The sequence below is a fragment of the Scylla paramamosain genome, chromosome 5, assembly GCF_035594125.1.
Source record: "Scylla paramamosain isolate STU-SP2022 chromosome 5, ASM3559412v1, whole genome shotgun sequence".
Classification (NCBI taxonomy): Eukaryota; Metazoa; Arthropoda; class Malacostraca; order Decapoda; family Portunidae; genus Scylla; species Scylla paramamosain.
The window spans coordinates 11,474,645-11,498,296 of NC_087155.1; the positions used below are offsets into that span (position 1 = coordinate 11,474,645).

Here is a 23,652-nt window from a genome sequence, read left to right on the forward strand (position 1 = left end):
TGCCTGAATCCAAGATGGCAAAGTTTTCAGACGTTGAATTGGCAATGATTGTCATATATATATATATATATATATATATATATATATATATATATATATATATATATATATATATATATATATATATATATATATATATATATATATATATATATATATATTTTTTTTTTTTTTTTTTTTTATATGAAGAGGAAGAGGCTGAACATAAGCTGAAGGAAAGAATGTAAATACATGAGACATGAAAGAAAAGAGAAAGTGAAGGAGAGTTTGCTACGCTGTGTGGAGTTCAATGATAATGGAACATTTTTTTTTTCCCCCAAATACGTTGTTTGAGACTGCTGTCCATATTCATTGGTTGTGACAAATCATGCAAAATAGGATGATTCTGAACCAAATGAATAATTAGTTCATCATGCATTCTTGTGTACAAATTCACAGCACTAGTCCGGCGTCCGCGAAACACTGAAAAATATCTGTGACGACGATATTAATTTCACGGAACAGAAACGGAACTGACGCGGAGACTCAAAACACGGTACTTCGCCGGACATGTGTGAATTCGTCAGCCGAATTAAAAGTAACGATATTTTTTTCCACTGACATTGAAGTACTAAGCGGACACGACAATGATACGCTACTGATGTGTATGAATGGGTGTTAAGGCTTTTTGATGAAGATCAAAGTGTGTAAGTCCTCGTGGAGTCATGCACTCTGATAAAGGCAGGTTTACATGGGGCAATTCGCTGCTGTTTTTAGCCGAGAATATACACCCGGGAACGAAATGCAGCCGGGATTTACAGCCGGGAGACACTGTCGGTCGTTCTGATCGGCTGTCTTCCCAGCATTTTTCCAGGGTTAAATGAGAACAGCCATCAAATATGATATTGAAAACAGGAGGAATATTGTTCGAAAGTGTTTTAGTAATAGCCTAACTATTGACTGTACCACTATACTCGTATACAATAAATTAATAAAATATTTCCATTTATTTACCATAATTTTGGAAAACACGCGGTTTGTTTACATTGTCACCGAGGAAGCCGGGCAGGAGCCCAGCATGTGTGTACCAGAAGGCTCATGAGCACCACAGCCTGCAAGACGATGTAGACCAGGAATGAGTCCACAATAATTTCTTCTTTTGCTTTTTCTTCAAGCACTGCAAAATTGCAACTATAGCGACCAGCTCGTCGGAGGAGGATTATATCTTAATTGTTTATTTTTTGATGCAGCTGGCCAGCAGGCCAGCGGCTGCTCTCCATCGTGTGAATGCTTTTGGCTGAAACTTGCTGGCTGCTCCGGGTGGCTGGAACCAGCCAGTTGGAAAAACGGCCCCGTGTAAACCCGCCCTAAGTTCTCGCAAGAGTTTGTAATAAACACTACTTGTATTCCTCCTCGTTAGCAAGGAATGAATCCGCAACTGTTTCTTGTTTTGCTTTTTCTTCAAGCATATCAAAATCATGGCCACAGCAGCCAGCTCGTCGGCGGATTCCATCTTGATTGCTTGTTTTGATGCAGCGGGCCAACGGGCTGCTCTCGATCGTGTGAATGCTTTCGGCTGAAACCTGCCGGCAGTTCCGGGTGGCTGGAGCTAGCCGGGAGGAAAATTTGCCCCATTTAAACCTGCCCCGCCTTGATAAAAAGTATGCACATTAGGTTTGATTGTTAGTTAGGTTAAGTTGTTAATTAGGGTAGGTTGTTAGGTTAGATTAGGTTAGGGAAAGAAGTGTGGGTTGGGTGGTGGGTACAGGAAAACTAAGCAGTTCTGATGGAAGTGTCTCAAATTCGTATGAATCAAATAAAAACAATCAGAAAAAAATAATAAAATAAATAAATCACCGGCGTACACGAAGACTTATAAAAATCTACTTTTTTTTTTTTTTTTTTTTAAAGAACAAATAATGAATTAATTTATTCAGATTAATTAAAAAGTCCGGATCCATGTTTTGCCTTTTTCAGCCGACATTTCCAAGAATGCAAGTCTGTGTAACCAAATTCGGTGATAAATTGTCGGTAGAGAATTGCCGAGAGTAATAAATCTCGGTCGAGATTTCCCGGAAATTTCAGTCGAGTTTCCTGTGAAATACCGTCGATTTTGAATCGATACAAAATTCTCGAAATCTCGTGTGACTGCGCCTTTAGCTTAATCCGTTTTATTCTTTCAGATTTGCACACCTGGTAAATGACACTGGAAAATGCAGGGTAGTTGATAGGACAAGTTTGAGATAATTAATTTATATGAATTGTGCTCTCTCTCTCTCTCTCTCTCTCTCTCTCTCTCTCTCTCTCTCTCTCTCTCTCTCTCTCTCTCTCTCTCTCGTGTTCTGTGGCCTCATCCGCTTTCCATTCATTCATGTTCAGCATACTTTGCTTAGAACTATTGACTTGCAAGTCCTACTGTACTGATCTCTGATGACTAATTGCTACTTAGTTATTAGCCTTGAAAAGAAAGTGGTCCGCAGGAGCAGATCACCCATTACTCTTCTGGTTTGTCTTCCAATTTGTGCCAGTCTAATTAACTCTTCTTCAACACTCCTTCCTCTCTTGAATCTCGATCGTCCCTACACCTCTCGAGATTCATATAAGTAGAAAAGATGGGTAGCATTTGACAGTATTTACATAAGGATGATTACTATTCGTGTTTCAGAAGTATCGTTTTCTACATTTAATTTACTTTTTGTTAAATTAAATAATCAAATATATATTTTAGCAACCATTTTTTTTTATCTATTTATGGCTAAATACTATCAGGAAAGATTTCGAAGAATTATTTGTACAAAATTTTACTCTACGTAGTAAGTTTTTTATTTTTCAGATTTCGCCTTTTCTCTTAATTGAAATAATTTTCGAGATTAAGTTAAAAAAGCTAGTTATATTTTTATAGCCATTACAGACTTGTTTAAATCTGAATAAGGTCGTATGAATTATTTGGAAATTCTATTTCCCGGAGAAATAAAGTGGAAGTTGGGAGCCGGAAGCAAACCGATCTCACCGTGTAAACAAACTGCAGTGTTGAAGTGTTCGGTCAGCTACTGTGGTATTGTCATAACTCTGAGACAGTAATGGTGGTGACGTGAATGACATACTTGTAAAGGAAAACAGTGATCCGCGGCAGAGTGAGGAAGTGAGTGACAAATGTCCGAGACTACCACATTACCCTCTATGAGAACTAAAATGAAAATGTTTTGTTGTCAAGTTTATGTGTTCTTACTCTAATATATTTTGACAGGCTCGACGTTACATGTCCATTGGTGTTGTTTATGAAACATTTATTCATTTATTTACCTATTCATTTACTCCTGTATATTATTTTTGTGGCACACGTTACATCTTTTTAGTAATAAGGACTAATACATGTGACATCACACGAGTGTTAAAGGTACATTTATGGGGATGGGAAGTAAATAGTCCATATCACTGTCAAGGTTTGTTTTCTTGGAGCAGGCTGAGGCAGTTCCAGGGACATTAAAAAAAAAAAAAAAGCTATCGTTTGATTTTTGTTCATTAAGTTTGGGTTAGAAGTATTTTAGGTAATGGATTCAAGTATGTTGACAAGTGTGTGTTGTATTTAACTGTATTACATCCAACTTTAGTGTACTTTTTTGCTGTTTATTGTTATTGTTATTATTATTATTATTATTATTATTATTATTATTATTATTATTATTATTATTATTATTATCATCATCACTACTACTACTACTACTACTACTACTACTACTACTACTATTACTTATTACTTATGTGGAATTGCTAACCATTGTTCTTGTGTGTGTGTGTGTGTGTGTGTGTGTGTGTGTTGAGATGACTATTAACGGAAATTTTTGATCTCCAGATGGAGAACTGTTCCTACGTGTGTGCAGAATGCTTGCAAGCTTTTGATTCTGTTAATGTCTTCAATAAGCATGAGTGCCAGATAAATACGATAAATAGACAAGAATCTTCATTTCCTTTTGAAGAAGGTAAGAGTGTTACTTACTGTACATTGCTTCTCTTTGTTTAACTTCATCAACTCAATTTTTAAGGGTGAGTTCTCATAAAGGGCATTGTAGTTATGCTAGATGCTAGTAATTCTCTAAAAACAGATGACAAAAGAAGGACTATATGAAAAATAAATAGATACCTACTATATAATATCTATAAGGTCCTAAACTTTTCTATAGAGTCATTTCACTCCCAGTATAAAAAGTGTGTATGGCAGATAGTTTTGATTATAGGAATGTAGAGTGGGTGAATGTGATTGGTGATTATGGATCAGAGGAATTCTTGCGATAATTTTCCAAAGGAGTTAGAAAACCAAATAGTGGTGATACTTTAACATTATAAATTTAGTCTTATTAGATAAGGATAAATAGATTTGAATTTTGTATGTATGAGGGCAACTTAACATTAGGGATCATCACAAAATAAGGTATAAAATAATATTCATGACAAGCATTAACACTAACTTACTGTAAACACTTGATCTTAGGTAATTAAATTCCCTGCAAGAGATTAAGGGAACTCCTTTAGAGTGACAAGGATGAGAGTAATGAAAGCATGCATGAGAGATGTGGTAAGAGCACAGTGCAAGTGGGGTGGAGTGTAGATTGGTGGAGTGCATGAAAAGAAACACTTAGATTATTTTACTATTTTGAGGGGATGAAAAGTGTAAAGTTTGTGAAGAATGTGTATATGAGTGAAAGTAAAGGTCTTATTAGGAGAGGAAGGCAAAGGAACAATCAAGAAAGGAGGGAGAGGTGGAGGCTGTGCTGGCACCACTCTTGAGGGATACTACTGGAGGGAGACAAAAGATAGGAAATAATACAGTATGTAATAAATTCATGTCATAAAAAAATTAAACTTTTTCTTTTCAATTTTGCAGATCAAGCACTGATAAAAAATTCAGCCCTGGCATCCCATCCAGCAACTACAGTTACTTATATTGAATTAACTGATGGAAGGAAAGAAGAGCTTCATGATTCCATTTCCCAGAACCCTATTCAAACTGTACAAAAACAGGTAGGCGATGAAACAGGGTCATCTGGATTGGCAGACATAAGAGGATCCTCATTTTCTAAGTCAGCAGATGTGGAGTTAGATGAGAATGAACCTAGTAAGAAAAATGTGAAGAAAAGGAAAAAATATGTAGCCATGGATGAATCTTACCGTCTCAATAGGACCATGAGAGATAAGGATTTCAAGCTTGCAAGGAGTAATTTTTATTCCTTCAAAGACACTCTTGGTAAGTCAGCATTACTTTATTACTTTTTTTCTTTCTAATTAAGTTTTTATCTCACATGCACACACACACACACACACACACACACACACACACACACACACACACACACACACACACACACACACACACACACACACACACACACACACACACACACAAAGATAGCTTTATGAATGTAGTGATTATTAAATATATTGATAAATTGGTGAATAAATCAATAGATATGTATATAGATTTTTTAATGGAAAAGAAACTGGAAAAGAGTTAAAATTTCATGAACATCATAAACCTTTCCTTTTACTTCCTTCTGTATTCAAAAAATAAGAATTTGCACTAGTAAAATTTTCTCTTCATCTTCTGTAATTTCCAAGGAAGCTATCCAGACTGGAAGCTCATTCATTTTTCAAATCAAATTTGTATAACATGCTTTTTTCATTGGTAGCTAAATACTTTCATAGCAATCTGTGACAAGTATTGTTTGGATGTGGCTCATCATCTTACCAATTGAAAGTTTGAGAGTAGGATAAAAAATGTAAAGGAATTTTTTTATATGCATGCTCATGATTTTGCAATTTTTATTTTGCAGGAGACTGGGATGAACGATCTACTCAGCTGCTTATTCAACTTATTCACAAATATCCTCTGACATATTTCTTGTTGCCTGTAAAGAATGAAAGAAGAATGGGTCACTGGGAGAAGTTGCATAAAGAAATGGAAACAGCTGGATATAATTTCACTATTCTTCAGGTAAAACTTATGTATCTCTAAAATCATAATTTGGAAATGCAGGTTCTATGTTGATATGATAAGCGTGTGTGATATGATAATTTCCACACTTATTTTCAAGGGTCTAGGTTTTTATAGTGACTTCATCACAAGTCTTCTTTGGTCTCCTTACAAGTACGGTAGTATCCAGTCAGAAGAGTTTAAAACATTATTTCACTTTATTTTCCTCGTCTTCTTCATCCTTTCTCTCAGGATGACCAGGCCAACAGACTGGGTTCTCATCACTTAACCTTTGTATTTAATTACAAGTCTCCACAGCTTTCATATGTTTTGCCACCTTTCACTGCATCATTGTATATTCACTCCTTCATATTAAATCATATTAACTTCAGTAAGCATAAATCCTTTAACAAATTTATCTCTATTGTTTAGGTTCAGTGTTGTAGTAAATTTCTTATCCATTTCTTTCATATTATCACCTTCATTGTCTTCTGGAGTACTTAATTCTGAGTTTTCTGTCTACATTCATCCTCTCAACATGGCTAAACCATCTTTGCCTATTCCTTTCTCCTGAATAGATTAGTACACTCATATCTCATTCTTTGGGTTTCTGTGATCTGCCCTGCCATCTAGGTCACATTTAAAATTTGGCTCTCTCAGGTACCAGCAACAGATACTTAAACTTAGTGTTCTGTATTCCAGGATTCCAAGATTGTCCAAAATAAAATGCATAAAGTCTGAAATCACTGCAGCTGTTAGGCAATTTTCTCTATGTAAGCTCCTCAGGGTGTACTTGTGGTACATACCATGTGAAATTAGGGATGTATTCATTTGCTGCTTTAAAAAGGGTAAAAGTGATTGCTTTACCATTTTGCCTTTTCCAATACAACAGGTTTTTCTTATAGTTCAATATAAAAAAACACTTCTTGATTTTACGTCATTGATTGTAATATGGTTATTGCCTTACATTGCAACAAAGTAAGTTTACCTTTACAACTACTAAAGCTAAGACACTAATTTATATGATATTATATGTATAGTCCTTTTATATCTCAATAATCATGAAAAACCCATTTTCCACTACACTGTTAGGCTGAAAGTTATTATTTTAATTTATGTCTGCTCTAGCTTATTAGCTTCATCATTCTGCACTGTGTGTTGGAAACTACATTGTTATATCTTATTTGTAAATTGAGTTGTGTCAGTCCAGTTTATGCACAATGTAAAAAGAAGTTTGCTAATTTATTATTTAGCTAATTCATTATTACTTTAAGTGATTCTTTTTGCCTTCAGCTTCGTATGCGATGGAGAGAGGTGCTTCAGAAGTATCGATGGACGGTGAATTACAATGATTTCCATGAGATCAAGAAGCGATGTGAATACTTTGATGAAATGAATGAGCTCTGTGGTAGGTGTTGTATCTGAAAGCTTGCAGTGTGGGACTACAATCTCAAATGAAGAAAACATTAGATTAGTTGAATATTCTATCAGAGTTTGATAATAGTGTTAATACCAAATATACTAGGCACATTAAGAAAGCTAGGTGTTTTTTTTTTTTTTTTTTCACCATATCTTTGAGTGCATAACTTTCAAGTCATTATGTGTAAAGAAAGGGTAATTTCTCATTCTGGTCTGCCCTACACAGTACTACCACTGCATGATCAACATTACCAGCCTATACCACTACCACAGTCACGTTATTGTCTTCATGAACCCATATTATCATCACACCACACTTAGGTTACTACTATCACCATACCACTCACAGTCTATACCACCACCACCACACCACTATCACCACACTATTTTCAGACTATACTGTCACCATCACGTCCAATATATCACCATCACCAATGTCACCATCTCATAACACCACCAGCCTGTACTATCACTACATTCAATCATAGCTCACATATCATCACATCATAACTAGCCTGCACCATCACCTCACCATCACAGCAAAATCACCACCACCACCACGCCCAATACACTGTATTATCACAGCTGACACATCACCTGATACACCATCAAAACTCTTTCAATCCCCATGCCTCACCCAAGTACTATACTTTATAAATACCTTGCTTTTTAAAACTAAGTACTTCCAATCAGCAACCCTCACTGTTTTCTTTCCTAATTTTCATTTCTTTCAGGCATACTATGCATACGAAATGTATGTGCAACAACTACATTATTCACCATAGCACTTAGATCTCTCAGCAATACTTTTATATTCCAACTCCAAACTCTGCAAACACCCAATTGTATTTATTTATTTCTGTATTTCTCTGCCTGTCCATCATTTTATTTGTATTTATGCCTATATCTCTCATTATATTTATTTAATGTACATAACATTGTATCTGATTTAAACGTACAGGAAGTTTCATTAGTGATGTAGTTTTTAATTTGTGAAAGAGGTTCATATTTATGCTGTATATTCCTTGAAAGTCAGTTATGCAACCCACAGGTGACTGGGACAAAGAAGCCACCCAAGCTCTGCTCAGACAAATGCACCGTGTGAAGCGAGAGAATCAAGGGAAAAAGATTGTAAGGATTGGCTACAGTGGATGGGAGAAAATAACAGAAAATTTGAACATGGAAGGACATAAGTACAGTATTCATTTACAGTATTAATTTCTTTGTAATTCTGAGATAAATCAAAATGCTAATTACCTTTTTCCATATGATAAGTTATTTCATCTGTCTGTATAGCAGGCTGACATGACATCCCTATCATAATTAAAACATTATGCCTACACACACACACACACACACACACACACACACACACACACACACATATATTCCCTAAGACTAAATTAAGATCCATCTTAAGGAGAATGATATAGGGCTGCAAAACATATTAAACAAATGTATCAGCTATATAAACTGGCATCTTGTTTTCAGGAGCAACCCTTATTGTTGATACTTCAAATTAGGTGGACTGATTCTGCAGGTACACAATACAGATGGTTGAGGGAAGGTGGCGTAACTTAGTGACACTATACAAGACCATGGTTGACCACAACAGTATACCAAATGTTGAGCCACAGACAGTGGCATATAAGGAAGACCTTGAAGAACTAGTAAAGTATGTCCCTCAACGACGTAATAACTATGAAAAGAAGGTTGGAAGATCAGTTAAAATGGGTAAGAAAATTGTTTCTTTGCTAAAGTATATCTGCATCACCTCATTTGCAGTAATTGTTAATACAACGTCTTATCTCGGTGATACAATATTAAAAAAATGAGTGAAATAATTGATTAACAAAAATTTCTGTAATTTGATTTCAGAAAGATTCCCATCGAGTGGATGCCGCATCCTTTTACAAGCTTACAAAGACTGCATAAGTCTTTTTATGAATCCAGATATTGATAACAAAATTGTATGGGATGAGATTACTCAGGTATTTTATGCATGATTCTTATGGATATTAGTGATTTTCTTTTATGATTAGGTTACAATTTTCTCGGCATCTTTTTTACAGGATATAACATGAGTTTCTGTAGATATTGCTAGAGATGAAAGACTAAAAGTACAGGTTATTTTAAGTGGAAAATTGTTTTACATTCATACACATTTCGAGGCCTTGTTTAGCCATGGTATGAAGCTCAAATGTGGCTGGACTTCAGATATAACGGCTGGGTGGGTATCCATGTCAGAGAAACACCATAACCACATGCTCCATGTTACTGTATTCACTGTCACTGTCTTGCCATGAAACTGGAAGTGACTGGCTGGCAATCAGCTGATTTGCCATTAGCTTCACTCCTTCCCTCTCCCTGCCCAGGAAGGCATGGTGTCACATAGCCTTTTATTTAATTTGTCGTTAATTACAGCCATACTATCATTTTGTAATGTTTTTTGGTAAATCATCTGCCTGTTAATACCACTTGTCTCATTACGGGATACTGTAATGCCCTGAAACTTTTAGAAATGATGATTGAATAATTCACAATTTTACCATCTGACATCCTGCATCAACATGACCCACTATGGATACCTGGCTGGCTGTTGTCAGCTGGCCGTGGCTAAACAAGGCCTCAAAATGCATATTGGCATAGAACATTTTCCGCTTAGAATAACCTGTACTTTCACCTCTAGCAATATCCGCAGAAACTTGTGTTACACCCTGTATTATATTTTGTCAGACCTTTAAATTATTCTCCTAAAATACCTATAAATATACCTATGCAGCCTTAACAATTTCTGCAAGCATGCATTTTGTACCTGCCATAAGTAATAATAGTGCAAAAAAAAAAAAAAAAAAAAAAAACTGAAGACTTGGTAAAATGAGCAAAGGTTTTATAATGTCACTAGAAATATCAAGGAAAGTTAATGGAAGTATATCTGGTCAAAGTTACAGTAACAGTACTCTAAAGTTGATGAGTCAAGTCTCTGTTTCAGTGTATGTACTGCACTCATAATATTGGCAGACTATCAGCTGTTGGCAAATTTTTTTATCTTTGTGTAATTTTATGTTACACACTTTTTGTGTCTTTTTGGATTTATGGGTGATACTTTGCAAGTTGTTTAAAAATATTATTATGAATTAAATCATTGCTGATATATTGCATAATTTTATGTTACTTGAGAAACAATAATGTTTTACTCTCAGAAACTTGAAGATGAGGGCTTCAGTTTTGCAACCTGTAAATTGAAGGAGATTCTCACAGGAATGATAAAGGGCTTTGAAAAATGCCAGCATCACAACAGCTTGCCAGGAGCCATTCGCAGGGATGTGCCATACTACAGAGAACTGGCCGAGGTATATGGAGTGTATGGGCGCTGGCCACACATACAGATTTCAAGAACAATGGAGATGAGAACTAAAAGGAAATATCGTCTCAGACTACGTAAGATATGTCTGTTTTTGGATTTTTCCTATTTGAAGTGATGTTTTTTACAATATTGTCAATAATGATAATAAAGATTATTATTATAAAATGAAAGTTATATTGAATGTTGTATTTTTATTTGAAGATATAATAAAATATTTATCTATCTATCTATCTATCTATCTATAGATAACTTAGCATAAAAGAAAACGGTATGCATTAAAAGTTGATGTATATGGATTTATAAAAGAAGTACTTAAACACATAAGAATTTAGCAAAATTATGAACATTAACTGGGCATACAAATACCAGGCATACAGTACATAGTATACCTGTCATCACCACAGCTAATAACAGAAAAGAGAATAGTAGTGGCCTGTGAATAATTCCAGCATCACCTCTGTGTTATAGAAGAAAATTTCTTCCACAGTATTTTTGGCTTGTTGCCCTTGCACTTGGTATCATCATCATCATCATCATCATCATCATCATCATCATCATCATCATCATCATCATTATCGTTAGTAATGTCATGTTGCATAAAGCTCATTTCTGGAAGGAGTTATGTCTGTGCTGAAAAATTTGTGAATGAAATAAATGAGTAGAAATACTGGTTAATTATCATCAAAGGGCAATATTTCCCAAAGCTCTTTCTTATCAGCTTTCTGTTCCTTATGAAAGTCTATGAATGCCATGACCCTAATGTTGTTCTTTGCCATTCGTTTATCCTACCAGCTGTTTGATGTTGATACAGTTCATGACTGGCAAGCTTAAATGTTTTCCTGAGAGTATTTTGTGCAAAAATAAATTTAATAACATTCATAAAGATATTGAAAGTAAAGTGAAACATTTCACTTTATTTCCTCCTTCTCTCACATTTCCAGTGTTTTAAGGAGATCCTTGATAACAGACTTTAAACTCCCACAGAGGTAAGCCAGCAACTGTGGCTCTTTGAAGAATCACAAGCTCTTCTGCAAGTCTATCCTGATATACTAGAAGCACATGTGAACCAGTATTCAAGTCATCAGCCCAGTGACCTTTGGCTCCAAGTAGCAAAGGCATATGCTGCCACTGGCCACCCAAAACGAGATGTTCCTGAGGTTAGTTACTGGCATAAAAAAAAAAAAAAAAGAAAACCGAGTTTCTTTTATTTCTTATATGCTTTTAAAATTTACTTAAAGATGTACGAGTCACTTTACTATTATAAATTTTGTTCCTGGAAAAAAAAAATGTTTCCTGGTTTGCAGTTTTACAGCTATCCATTTGAATGCCACCACATATTTGGAGAAAAGAAATTTGTACAAAAATATATAAAATCAGAGAAACATTTTTGTAAAAAATCCCTCAAATTTTAATTACAGGATGTGTTAAGAGGTATTAATGCCAGCAAAATGTGTGATGTTTATGTATAAATATTATTTAGAAAGACTTGCACTTTGTAGAAGTATTAGACTGTGAAACTTTTCTCTACAAAATAGCACTGTAATATTTGAATCAGTCACTCAATCAATACCCAAATACTTATCCCTTATGAGGTAGCCAGGATGGGGTCCTACAACAGTTTATTGATTCATTACAGGACAGCTGGGATACTTATTAAAATGAGTGTGATGACAACAACCTCAGATATATTGGATATATTTCAAGGAAATTATTTGTTGAAGATCTGTCAGTTTAGTATTTCTTCCTGTCTTGATGGTGTTTTCTGTATTCTATCATATTTATGTTCTTTCTTGGTTTTCTTGGTAGTTGATAATCATTGTGTTGATAATGATACCATTATAAATTTTACCTACAGATTGCGGTTCATGTTGGATTGCTACGACAAGGCTATGCTCAAAATAATAGGTTTCCTTTCATTGAAGAGATGCGAAAAGTTAAAGAAACAGAAGAAGCTGTATGTTATAGTCCTGATGTTTCCAAGTACACAGGGGGTAAGTCTTTGTAGATATTGTATGTTTTTAACTTGCCATTCAAAATTACAATTTTTATAGTACAGTTATCTTCATTTCACTCAAGAATAAAAAAAAATAAAATAAAATAAATAAATAAATAAATAAATAAATAAAATGAGTTTGTATTGTGGTGCAGCTGCATCTTCAGCTTACGACTTGTTAATCCTTAATGGGTGGGTGATGGGTTTTCCCAGAGGCACGATAAAGGCTCAGTGATAGGTTTTTCCAGTTTGCCTTTTCCTGCTCACATTTTGAAGTTCATGCTCTGCTTTTTGGTCAGTGTGACACCTACACCTTCATGCAACTATAATGCTCTCACTCATTGTCTTTGTGATTGTCATGATGACAAGATGTGCAGTGTGCTTCTTCTATTCTGTGTCAGATTCTGACTCACACTCTCCAGGGGCAGTGTCTTTAATGTTTCATGTGACAGTACTAGTTTCCTTATGTGTACAAATATGTAAGGGAGGCCATGTGAGCCGCAATTTAGTGACTGATGTGAAAATATGGCGAAATGCAGGTTTCTTGTAATTTGTATTTGTTCTGTTGAAGAGGTAAATGCAGATCATGAAATTACATATGCTTCCTCAAAGTGACAGTACATGGTAGTGTGTTCATTAATGTGCTACAAGAGGTTTAGCATGAGTAAATGAAGGAGACAGCATTATGGCCTAGGGATGTGAATACCTGGCTTCCATGGGTGCCCACAAATCCTCTCTTTTCTCTCACCATCTGGTCTGAATCCTGACTGACATTTTATTTTGTGCTGCTCCATCCAGTGCAACATCAGGGTTTTGCTTGATTTTAATTTTTTTATGGCATTACAATTGAGTTTCAAAACAGAAAAATAGACATAATTCAGAGTCATAGAAGATCATGTTTTAATAAAGGGGCACATCCATTTTTTTAAATTTTCCATTTAAACATCAGTAAATTCTTTAGCACAGATTTGATTACATTTCTGCAAGAAAGGTTTATGTTAATTGTATTCTTCATAGTAAGTATACTTAATTTTCATCTTGGTTCTTCCTTCATGATGTACTTGCAAATTTTTCTGCATCACCAAAAGCTAAAGTTTCTTCTTTCAGAAGTGGAGATTACCTACTGGAGTCATGAAGCTGTTAACCTTCTTCTGGACTTGTATATCAAGTACCAGTCAGCAGCAACTTCTTCTCATGCCAGCAGAAATGAAGTTTTCTCAAAAATTTATGATTCAATGAAAGACACTGGATATAAGTAAGCATTTATAAATAATTAAATAAGAATAGAATCTAGTTTCACTCTCTTGAGAACACATTCATAGGTGTATTGTGATGCAGGAACAGTTGCCAATTACATTACAGATCTCAATAATTTATTTCTTCATTTGTTAATTTGCTTTTAGACAAAACTGGTATCCTTACATGGGCACACCCTTTGCTTGCATGAATACATTTTTCCACAGTTTTCATTGTCAGTTGTAAGTTTGTGTATATAATATTTTGGTTACATTATGATCTTTAAGGTGACATCCTGCTGAGAGGGGTCCTCTTTAGTCACAGTTTGATACACAAAGATATGTTGAGCCTTGAGTCTACATCTTAGTTTCTCCCAAAGTCCTCATAGTCTTTTATTCTATATCTATTCTGTCTTTGCAATAAAAACTTAATTTTGAATGATTTTTTTTTATTTTGTAATGTTTGCTCTAATGTAAAGTAAGCACACATGATAAAAAATGTACAGTGGAATCTTGGTTACGGAACACCTCCCTTTTCGAACAAATCAGTTTTTGAACAAAATTTTGAACTCATTATTGCTTTGGTTGTGGTACCATAATTCAGTTCTAGAACAGTTATTTGGTTTCAGATATTAAAAGACTTAGCAAAAGCTACCATTTATTACTGATTTTAAGTTTCTATAAATATTTACTTCATTTTTATATATTTGGAGAAAAGAGACAATGTTAGACAGTAATTCAGTCTTTGAAATAAGGTAAATGTGATCCTGTTGAAAAGCTTCGACGTAAACGAACATTTTGCAGCACTCAGGAGTTATCCCGAGCCACCTGTGCCCTTCTTGATGACTTCCAATGTCATCTTTACTGCACAACTACATTTTTTCAGTAGCTTTTCCCAACAGCAAGATGTCTAAGTGTTATGTTAGCCTTCATTTTGGTGGTAAGTGGGTTGCTCTTTTCTGTGTCCTTCTGTAAGGCTTCCCTCACTATATTGGTGACAAAGAGAATACCTGCACAGTCTAAACAGTATCTTCTGATGAGTTCTGTGCCACTAAACTCATTCAATACATCCTTTCTGGGTAAATTATTTGTAAGCTGGAGATGTTGTGAAGCAGATATCTTGGCTGTGGGAGTGTCTGTCATAAGCTGCTAAGACAGGAAAGACCGGTGTCTGTGAACGGAGTAATCCATTTTAGATTGATTCTTATGGGGAAAATAGTTTCGGTTTTCAAACATTTTTGATTTTGAACAGCATTTAGGAATGAATTGAGTTCTAGAACCGAGGTTCCACTGTATATTTAAAAATGTTCTCTACCATGCAGATTTTTGGTGGTGCTAGGGCAGAGGTTGGCAACCTGCGGCTCTGGAGCTGCGTGCAGCTCTTTCAAGAGACATGTGTGGCTCCTGCCACCTACATAAAATTGTCTAACTTATCGTAGGACACGTAGAAAAATGAGAGAGAGAGAGAGAGAGAGAGAGAGAGAGAGAGAGAGAGAGAGAGAGAGAGGCGACGAGACATGAGGTCTACATCTATAGTACGAATATCATTCCCGTATGATACACGTCTATTCAACCACCCAAGCCTCTGCCCAACACTGCCTGGCAGTGTAGGCAGGCATCTCGTTCAGTGAAAACGCACTCCCATAGTTACTAGGATGGCTATTTTTCCTCCTTCTCCTACTAGTACTGTTATACTACTACTACTACTACTACTACTACTACTACTATACCAGTACTACTACTATACCAGTGCTACTACTATTACTACTACTACTACTACTACCACTACTACTTCTACTACTACCTCTACTACTACCTCTACTACTACTACTACTACTACTACTACTACTACTACTACTACTACTACTACTACTACTACTACTACTACTACTACTACTAATTCATCATCATTAGCAATACATTTTCAAGATAACGAGGCGATGCTGACTGAAATATTAAACGAAACTTAATACAATGAAAAGCGTAACTAAAACACGTCTACATCCACCCACTAGCTACTACTACTACTACTACTACTACTACTATTACAACTACTACTACTACTACTACCGCCACCACCGTCACCACTACACTACTACTACTACTACTACTACTACTACTACTACTACTACTACAAAGAATAATACCTCCACCCCATGTTTATTGATATGTCAATTAGGGGCTCCATTACTTGGAGGTCATTAGCCCCAGCTCCCGCTAATGACTGTGGCATCCAACCATATCTAATACTCTATAATATACACATTAGTTGTTAACTACTACTACTACTACTACTACTACTACTACTACTACTACTACTACTACTATTACTACTACTACTACTACTACTACTACTACTACTACTACTACTACTACTACTACTACTACTGCTACTACTATATCAGTACTACTGCTGCTGCTGCTACTGCTATACTACTACTACTACTACTACTAACTACTACTACTACTACTACTACTACTACTACTACTTTTTTTTTTTTACTACTTATTAATAATACCTCCACCCCATGTTTATTGATGTGTCAATTAGGGGCTCCATTACTTGGAGGTCATTAGCCCCAGCTCCCGCTAATGACTGTGGCATCCAACCATATCTACTACTACTACTACTACTACTACTACTACTACTACTACTACTACTACTACTACTACTACTACTACTACTACTACTACTACTACTACTACTACTACTACTACTACTACTACTACTACTACTACTACTACTACTACTACTACTACTACTACTACTACTACTGCTACTACTACTACTCCTGCTGCTGCTATTATGACCTTTTCCTCAGTGAAAGATATTAAGACGTAATCAATTACTGGAGAAATGGCATCGAGGAAGAGGAAAATTGATGATGAAAATAGAGAGTTTAGGAGTGAATGGATTGAGCATTTTGCATTTGTTTAGAATTCTAGAGAGCACTTTTTGTGCCTCATATGCAGTGAAGAACTGGCCAACAATAAAAAATCCAACCTTGAGAGGCATTTTCAGAGGAAATACGGTGACTTTGCTGAAAATTATCCAGTCGGAGATGCCAGAAAGAAAGCAGTGGAGGAACTGCAGCTCAGAGCAAAGTGGAGTCAGAATGTATTCACGAAATGGGTGAAGTCCTCCAATGATGCAACTACTGCCAGTTTTGTGATAAGTCATGACATAGCAAAATATGGAAAGCCTTTTACAGATGGGGAATATATAAAAGATTGTTTCATCAATGCAGCAATGCATCTGTTCAGAGAATTAAAAAACAAGGATGAAATAATTAAGAAAATTAAGAATGTACCATTGTCTGCTAAAATGATGAGGGACAGAGCATTGAAACATGCACAAGACATCACCGATCAGCAAATTGTGGACATCAATTCAGCCTGTGGCTTTTCAATTGCTTGTGATAAGTCATGTGATGTTGACGACATTGCACAAGTTGCTCTTCTTGGCAGGTATGTCAACTCTGAAGGCCCACAAGAAGACTTGTTGCCTTTCACTGGTCAAACTAGAGGTGAGGATATATTTTCAACAATTATAACCTGCCTTAAGGAAAAAGGAATTCAGACCAACCACATTATTTCTGTTGCAACTGATGGTGCACCGAGTATGACAGGTATACATAAGAGGTTTGTTTCTCTCTTAAATCGAGAGCTGAATCGTGAAGTAATATCATTTCACTGCATTGTTCACCAAGAGGCATTGTGTGCACAAACTTGCCCATCAGAGTTCACTGAAATAATGGACTTAGTCATGAAAATTATTAACAAAATAATGGCAAAAGGCTTAAACCACCGACAGTTTCGTGAACTTCTGGAAGAAGTCAATTCCCAGCATTCAGACCTCCTCTTACATAACAAAGTCTGTTGGCTTTCTAGGGGTCGGGTGCTTGCATGTTTTGCAGCATGCCTTGAGGAAGTGAAGAAATTTCTGGAGGAGAAAGGCCACCATGAATATACATACCTTAAAAATCCTGAATGGCTACAGAAGTTTCACTTCTTGGTGGATATCACTTCACATTTAAATGAGCTCAGCAGGAAACTACAAGGAAAGGGAAACACTGCTCTGATGCTTTTGGAAGAAGTCCTTTCCTTTGAATGAAAACTATCTTTGTTTGTTTGAGATGTTGAGAGAGGCTCTCTGATTCACTTCCCTTCATTAAAGCAATTTGGAGAAGGAACAGACTTTGAGCTGGATATTGATACCATAAAAAATGCACTAATGAAAGTGAAAAAATCCTTTGAAGGACGTTTTCAAGAATTCAGAAAAGAAAAGGCCACGTTGTCATTTGTGGTCAACCCCCTTGATGTAGATACAGACTCACTCAATTTTTCTGCTTTTTTACTGGAGTGAATGAAGCAGAACTGAAACTGGAATTAGCTGACTTACAAGAAAAAGACTTATGGACTTCAAAATTCAGAGGCATGGTCTCCAATATTGAAAACCTGGAGAAACAATATGCTACACTGGCATTTCAATACAAGTGGACTGAATTGTCTGGGCTACAAAAACGAGATCAGATTGTGTATGAAGTGTGGAATTCCTTACCAGACACTTACACACACATGAAAAGATATGCCTATGGAATTCTCTCTATTTTTGGATCTACTTACCTGTGTGAACAAGTGTTTTCTAGCATGAACTTTATAAAAAACAAACTATGCAGCTGATTGAATGATGCAAGCCTGCAGTCCTTCCTGAAACTCAAAATGACAAAATATTTGCCAAACATTGAGCATCTTTCCAAAGAAACACAGGAGCAGAAATCACATTAATTAAGACTTAATTCTCTCTCTCTCTCTCTCTCTCTCTCTCTCTCTCTCTCTCTCTCTCTCTCTCTCTCTCTCTCTCTCTCTCTCTCTCTCTCTCTCTCTCTCTCTCTCTCTCTCTCTCTCTCTCTCTCTCTCTCTCACAACATTCCCATCCATTTCTTTTCTTCATTAATTCTCTCTCTATTATTATTATTATTATTATTATTATAATAATAATAATAATAATAATAATAATAATAATAATAATAATAATAATAATAATATTATTATTATTATTATTATTATTATTATAACTACTACTACTACTACTACTACTACTACTACTACTACTACTACTACTACTACTACTACTACTACTACTACTACTACTACTATTTAGCAACTACTGCTACTACTACTACTACTACTACTACTACAGTACAATTTGTATGATTATTTTGTCTATGGTCATATTACTTAACTTTCGTATGGAGGAAATTTGTTAGGTTTTGTAATCTACATTCATAATAGATTTTATGCTGTGGCTCCAGCAGCACTGTGTTCCTGTCAAATCTGAAGAAAGTGGCTCTTCTCTAATTCTGGGTTGCCCGACCTCTGTGCTAGGGTATTCTTAAGTCTCATTAACCATCCTTCTGATCCTTTGAAGCTAAGGATGTTCAGGTGTGCCTTTCTTTTGGGCAATGACTTACATTTAAAACACTGATGATTATGCAGCCATGCACAATATGGTAGTTACAGAACTATCAGATAAACTATGTAATATATAGAAAAACCTTATTCTTAATTCATGTTCATCTGAGATAAACATTTTATAAAGATTAATTACAAAATGTCTTTGAATTTTGCCATTCATATCAAATCAATAATTTAGGTACAGTAAAATCCCTCTCATCTGGTATTCGAGTATCCGGCAGCTTCAAGTATCTGGCACATTTTTCCCCGAGCCTTAAAATCAATAAAAAAAATTAATGTGTACTCATAAAATCAATTAAAATTCCCGCGCGAGGCATACTTTGTCCCCTTGCCACCAGAGCGCACTGCTTCGTGCCACCCGCGGCCCACTGCACTGTGTTTACTCAGTGACTCAGTCCCACGTGTGCACTGTTTATCGCCTGACGCCTTCATCATGCCTAAAGTTGTAGAAAAGAGGAAGCGTGTTGTGCTTACACTTAAGCAGCTGATCAGATCAGCTGCTGATTAAGATCAGCTGATCTTTGTTATGGTAAGATGCATGAGTGTAGGGTGGTGATTGTGGACATAATTTCACTTCTATTCAAGTATCCAGCAATATTCAAGTATCCGGCATGTCGGCGGTCCCGTTGATGCCGGATAAGAGGGATTTTACTGTAAAGGGTATGTGCAATAATGAAAAGAAAGTTGCTGAATCTGATCTTTTGTCACTGTTATTGCTGTTACCGTCAGATAGGTTAATGGAGGAGAGGTAAGTTTGTCCTTGCTGGGTGATTTGTTGTCTTTCATTTAATCCCTAAGCATTGGGTGTTTGGTGTGGGAACCTTTTCTCATAATGGGTTTTCAAGAGAAAAATCATTCTTACTCTTTAGGGTTATATTTCCTTTAATACAGATCCTAGAATCATGAAACTTACTCCTTAAGAAGTCTCTATCTTTCTTCTTTCTAATGGTGTTTTTGACTCATTGTTATTTTAGTTCAACCAGCAGTAAAGGTTGAATAACAGCCACCCAGCAGATCACCTTCCATGTTTCTTGCTTTGTATGAACTACCAAACGGAAAGTCATGAAAAATTGGTAGGGAACAGCTTTGTAAGTGTTGTCAAATAACGATCAAAACATTTCTCTTCCACCGCTTTATTTAAGGTGGGAAAATCATCTGGTATATATATGCATCACCCGTTGGAGCCCTGAGATGCGCACCACTGCATCACCCATTCCTTGGGGAATAAAGAATTACTTTATTTGTGAGACATAACATGTACAGGGGTAGGGATGCTGATAATTATTACAGCCTAATTGATTTTTGAGTCTGTTCAGTTATCTGCCACACCATTTGAGAACCAACTTTTTAACTTTTTAACTGGTGCTATTCTTTTTCTTTTTTCTTTCTTTCTTCTCTCTTTTCTTTATTTTTTCTTTTTAAAGGCAAATTAACTTTGTGGTTAAATAATAATCAATGTATATGTTTGACAGATACACAAAAGATGGAATATCAGAGCAGTTTAAGTTTCTTTTGACTCAATACAACACAAGAAAGTCAAATCCATGGATGCTTCCTCGTGTAGGACGTCAGAGCCACAATCCTGTTGGTGCACCTTATGTAGACAAGTTGCAGAAAATCTTGGAACTAAGGAGACAGATGTCATTAAGTTGGACCAAAGGTATGAACCAATAAACTGTCTTAACATTAATTTTGAGTTGTTAAAAAATTTATAAATTCAGGGATTACAATTGTATTAGATATAATGCAATTATTTCATGCTTATTTGACATTAAACTTATCAAAATTTTTCTTTGAATTAACAAAATTTTGCTTTTAAAATCTCTTCAATAGGAGTGAAACCGCTCCTGCCACAAGCTCAGAAGATTTTGTTACAAGTAGCTTGCCAGAAAGCTGAGGAACTTCTGATAGAGTTGGCAACTGAAAGAGAAAAGAAGCTCTTACTTGGACAGATAATTGATGGAGTTACTGTTCACCTTAGGACACATCAACTCATAGATCCAGTCCCACACACACGTCAGGTATGGGAATAGTGTAAAGTTTACATTGAAGTAAATTTTGATAAGTGGTTAGTATGCTTGGCACTTAGCCAAGAGGTTACAGTTAACCCATTAAGCAGCAGGCAGGCCGATGAAAATAATTGGCCCTAGATGGAATTTTAAAAGAAAGTGCAATTCTACTGTCATATTTCCTACAGTACTTCTTTAAAAATTATGAAACATAATCCAAAGGAAGCACACATCCATTAATTTTATATGTTGGTGGGAAAATTATAAGTGCTATAATTCAGCCATGAGTAGAAATAAAACTATATTTTAATTCTGTGGTTGTGTGGTTTTGGTCCAGTGTGTGTCTGACTGGTTACTGCTGTGGGTGTAGCTAATAGGTACTCAGCTTCATCTACCCTTTGAGTTTGTTAGTCAGTTGTGTCACTCTTTGTTTAGGAGTTAAGTTTGATATAAAATGGAAGACTTAAGGGAAATACCAAATTTACCTCGCATAAATTAGATTCCTCTTCCTTCACAGGTTCGCCTGCACATTGCTGATGCCATAAAGAACTTCGACATGACAAATGAGAACAAAGATATTGCACGCCTCTACAAGCTCTTCAAAGATTTTGACATGCTGGGTCTAATTTGTTATTTATCTCTTGGTAAAGATAATTCACTGTTGTATGTATTATTACACACACACACACACACACACACACACACACACACACACACACACACACACACACACACACACACACACACACACACACACACACACACACACACACACACACACACACAGGAAAATTTACCTAAGTCTTGCTAAGTTAGCAATATTTGACAGTTATTCTCATTGCTCTTTAAGTGTAAAGATTTATTAATCCAGGATGCAAAATTATGTTTAGGTTTCTTGCTCCTCTTTGGTTCAATAATCTTTTACAGTCTCCTTTCTTCCTAAAATTTCTTCCAGCATGAGTTATCCTTCTCATTTCTTGTTTCCCACTATATCCTTACCTGTTGCTCCACATCTGTATGTTTCTCCCAAACCTCATCTGTTAAATTTAATCTCATCCTTCATCCTCTCAAGCTGCATGTTTCAATCTTATAGAATGCTGCCAGTACCACCTCTTCCTCATACAGCCTTTTTTTGATATTTATTCCAGATTATATATATTTAATAATTGTGTTAATTTCTCCATGTCATTATTGGTTCTCTCTCTCTCTCTCTCTCTCTCTCTCTCTCTCTCTCTCTCTCTCTCTCTCTCTCTCTCTCTCTCTCTCTCTCTCTCTCTCTCTCTCTCTCTCTCTCTCTCTCTCTCTCTCTCTCTCTCTCTCTCTCTCTCTCTCTCTCTCTCTCTCTCTCTCTCTCTCTCTCTCTCTCTCTCTCTCTCTCTCTCTGCATTCTCTTTCTCTCTCTATTTTTCTTTCTCTTTCTGTCTTTTCTCTGCATCCATATTTCCATCCATAGCAATATGTGATTCTGTATGTTTGAAACAGTATATCTCCTCAAGTAGTCATTCAGCTAACATGTATCTCTTACTGTTTATCATGCTACACCTCACTAAATTTAAGGTACCTTGTGTAAGATAATACATAGTAATCCAGAGAAAAAAAATAGCATTTTTTATTTCATATTTAGAGAATTACTAAACAGATTTTACTTCTTTCTTTGTTTGTGGGATTTCATGTATTGGCATTGACAGCTTACTTTCTTTTATTGTACTTTTTTTGTTTCTCTGTTTATGAAAGTACTCTAATTATTGTATTTTCTTTTTTACTTCAGAGCCTACAAATTATGATTACAGAATGGAGTCTAAGAAGAAACCATCTTTAACAAATTCTGTGCAAAATGGTAAGTTTATATAAACAGTTCTCTTAGGTATGGACTACTGTGTAAATACATGTAAGTAGTTTGTATAATTCCATTAAACTAAGTGCATATTTTGATAAAGCAGTTATGATGTGGTTAGTAGACATGATGAGTATTTAATTCTCACACAAAAACTATAACCTTATCAGTACTTATTTCAACATGAACCTTTTACCTTATTGTTTGACTGTCTCTTACCTTAAGGTGGAAAATACTTTTCATAAAGTTTCTAAGTTATGTTTAAAAAATATACCTTGATCTTAAATAATTTTTCTATTTTTTAATTCTTTGTTTAGCCTGAGAAATATTTTTTGTTGCCTGTTTTGGATTTGCCTTACCAGAAGAAATG

The 23,652-nt window shown here is 35.6% G+C and overlaps 1 protein-coding gene across 3 annotated transcripts in view; it reads left to right on the forward strand.

Annotated features, from left to right (window-relative positions):
• Window positions 1–2,944: 2,944 nt before the first annotated feature.
• LOC135100526 (uncharacterized) overlaps window positions 2,945–23,652 on the forward strand; it is a 29,782-nt gene continuing 9,074 nt past the window's right edge. For 2 of the 3 annotated variants that reach the window (XM_064003499.1, XM_064003500.1), the window contains exons 1-16: window positions 2,947–3,121; window positions 3,833–3,959; window positions 4,862–5,221; window positions 5,808–5,968; window positions 7,241–7,355; window positions 8,418–8,559; window positions 8,907–9,100; window positions 9,245–9,357; window positions 10,570–10,807; window positions 11,718–11,890; window positions 12,589–12,724; window positions 13,834–13,981; window positions 20,912–21,099; window positions 21,273–21,460; window positions 21,966–22,092; window positions 23,217–23,285. In XM_064003499.1, coding sequence (XP_063859569.1) covers window positions 3,833–3,959; window positions 4,862–5,221; window positions 5,808–5,968; window positions 7,241–7,355; window positions 8,418–8,559; window positions 8,907–9,100; window positions 9,245–9,357; window positions 10,570–10,807; window positions 11,718–11,890; window positions 12,589–12,724; window positions 13,834–13,981; window positions 20,912–21,099; window positions 21,273–21,460; window positions 21,966–22,092; window positions 23,217–23,285 — 2,479 coding nt within the window. In that variant the 5' untranslated portion in view covers window positions 2,947–3,121. Of the gene's footprint in view, window positions 3,122–3,832; window positions 3,960–4,861; window positions 5,222–5,807; window positions 5,969–7,240; window positions 7,356–8,417; window positions 8,560–8,906; window positions 9,101–9,244; window positions 9,358–10,569; window positions 10,808–11,717; window positions 11,891–12,588; window positions 12,725–13,833; window positions 13,982–20,911; window positions 21,100–21,272; window positions 21,461–21,965; window positions 22,093–23,216; window positions 23,286–23,652 lie in introns of all 3 variants that reach the window. The other variant, XM_064003498.1, reaches the window with a different exon arrangement.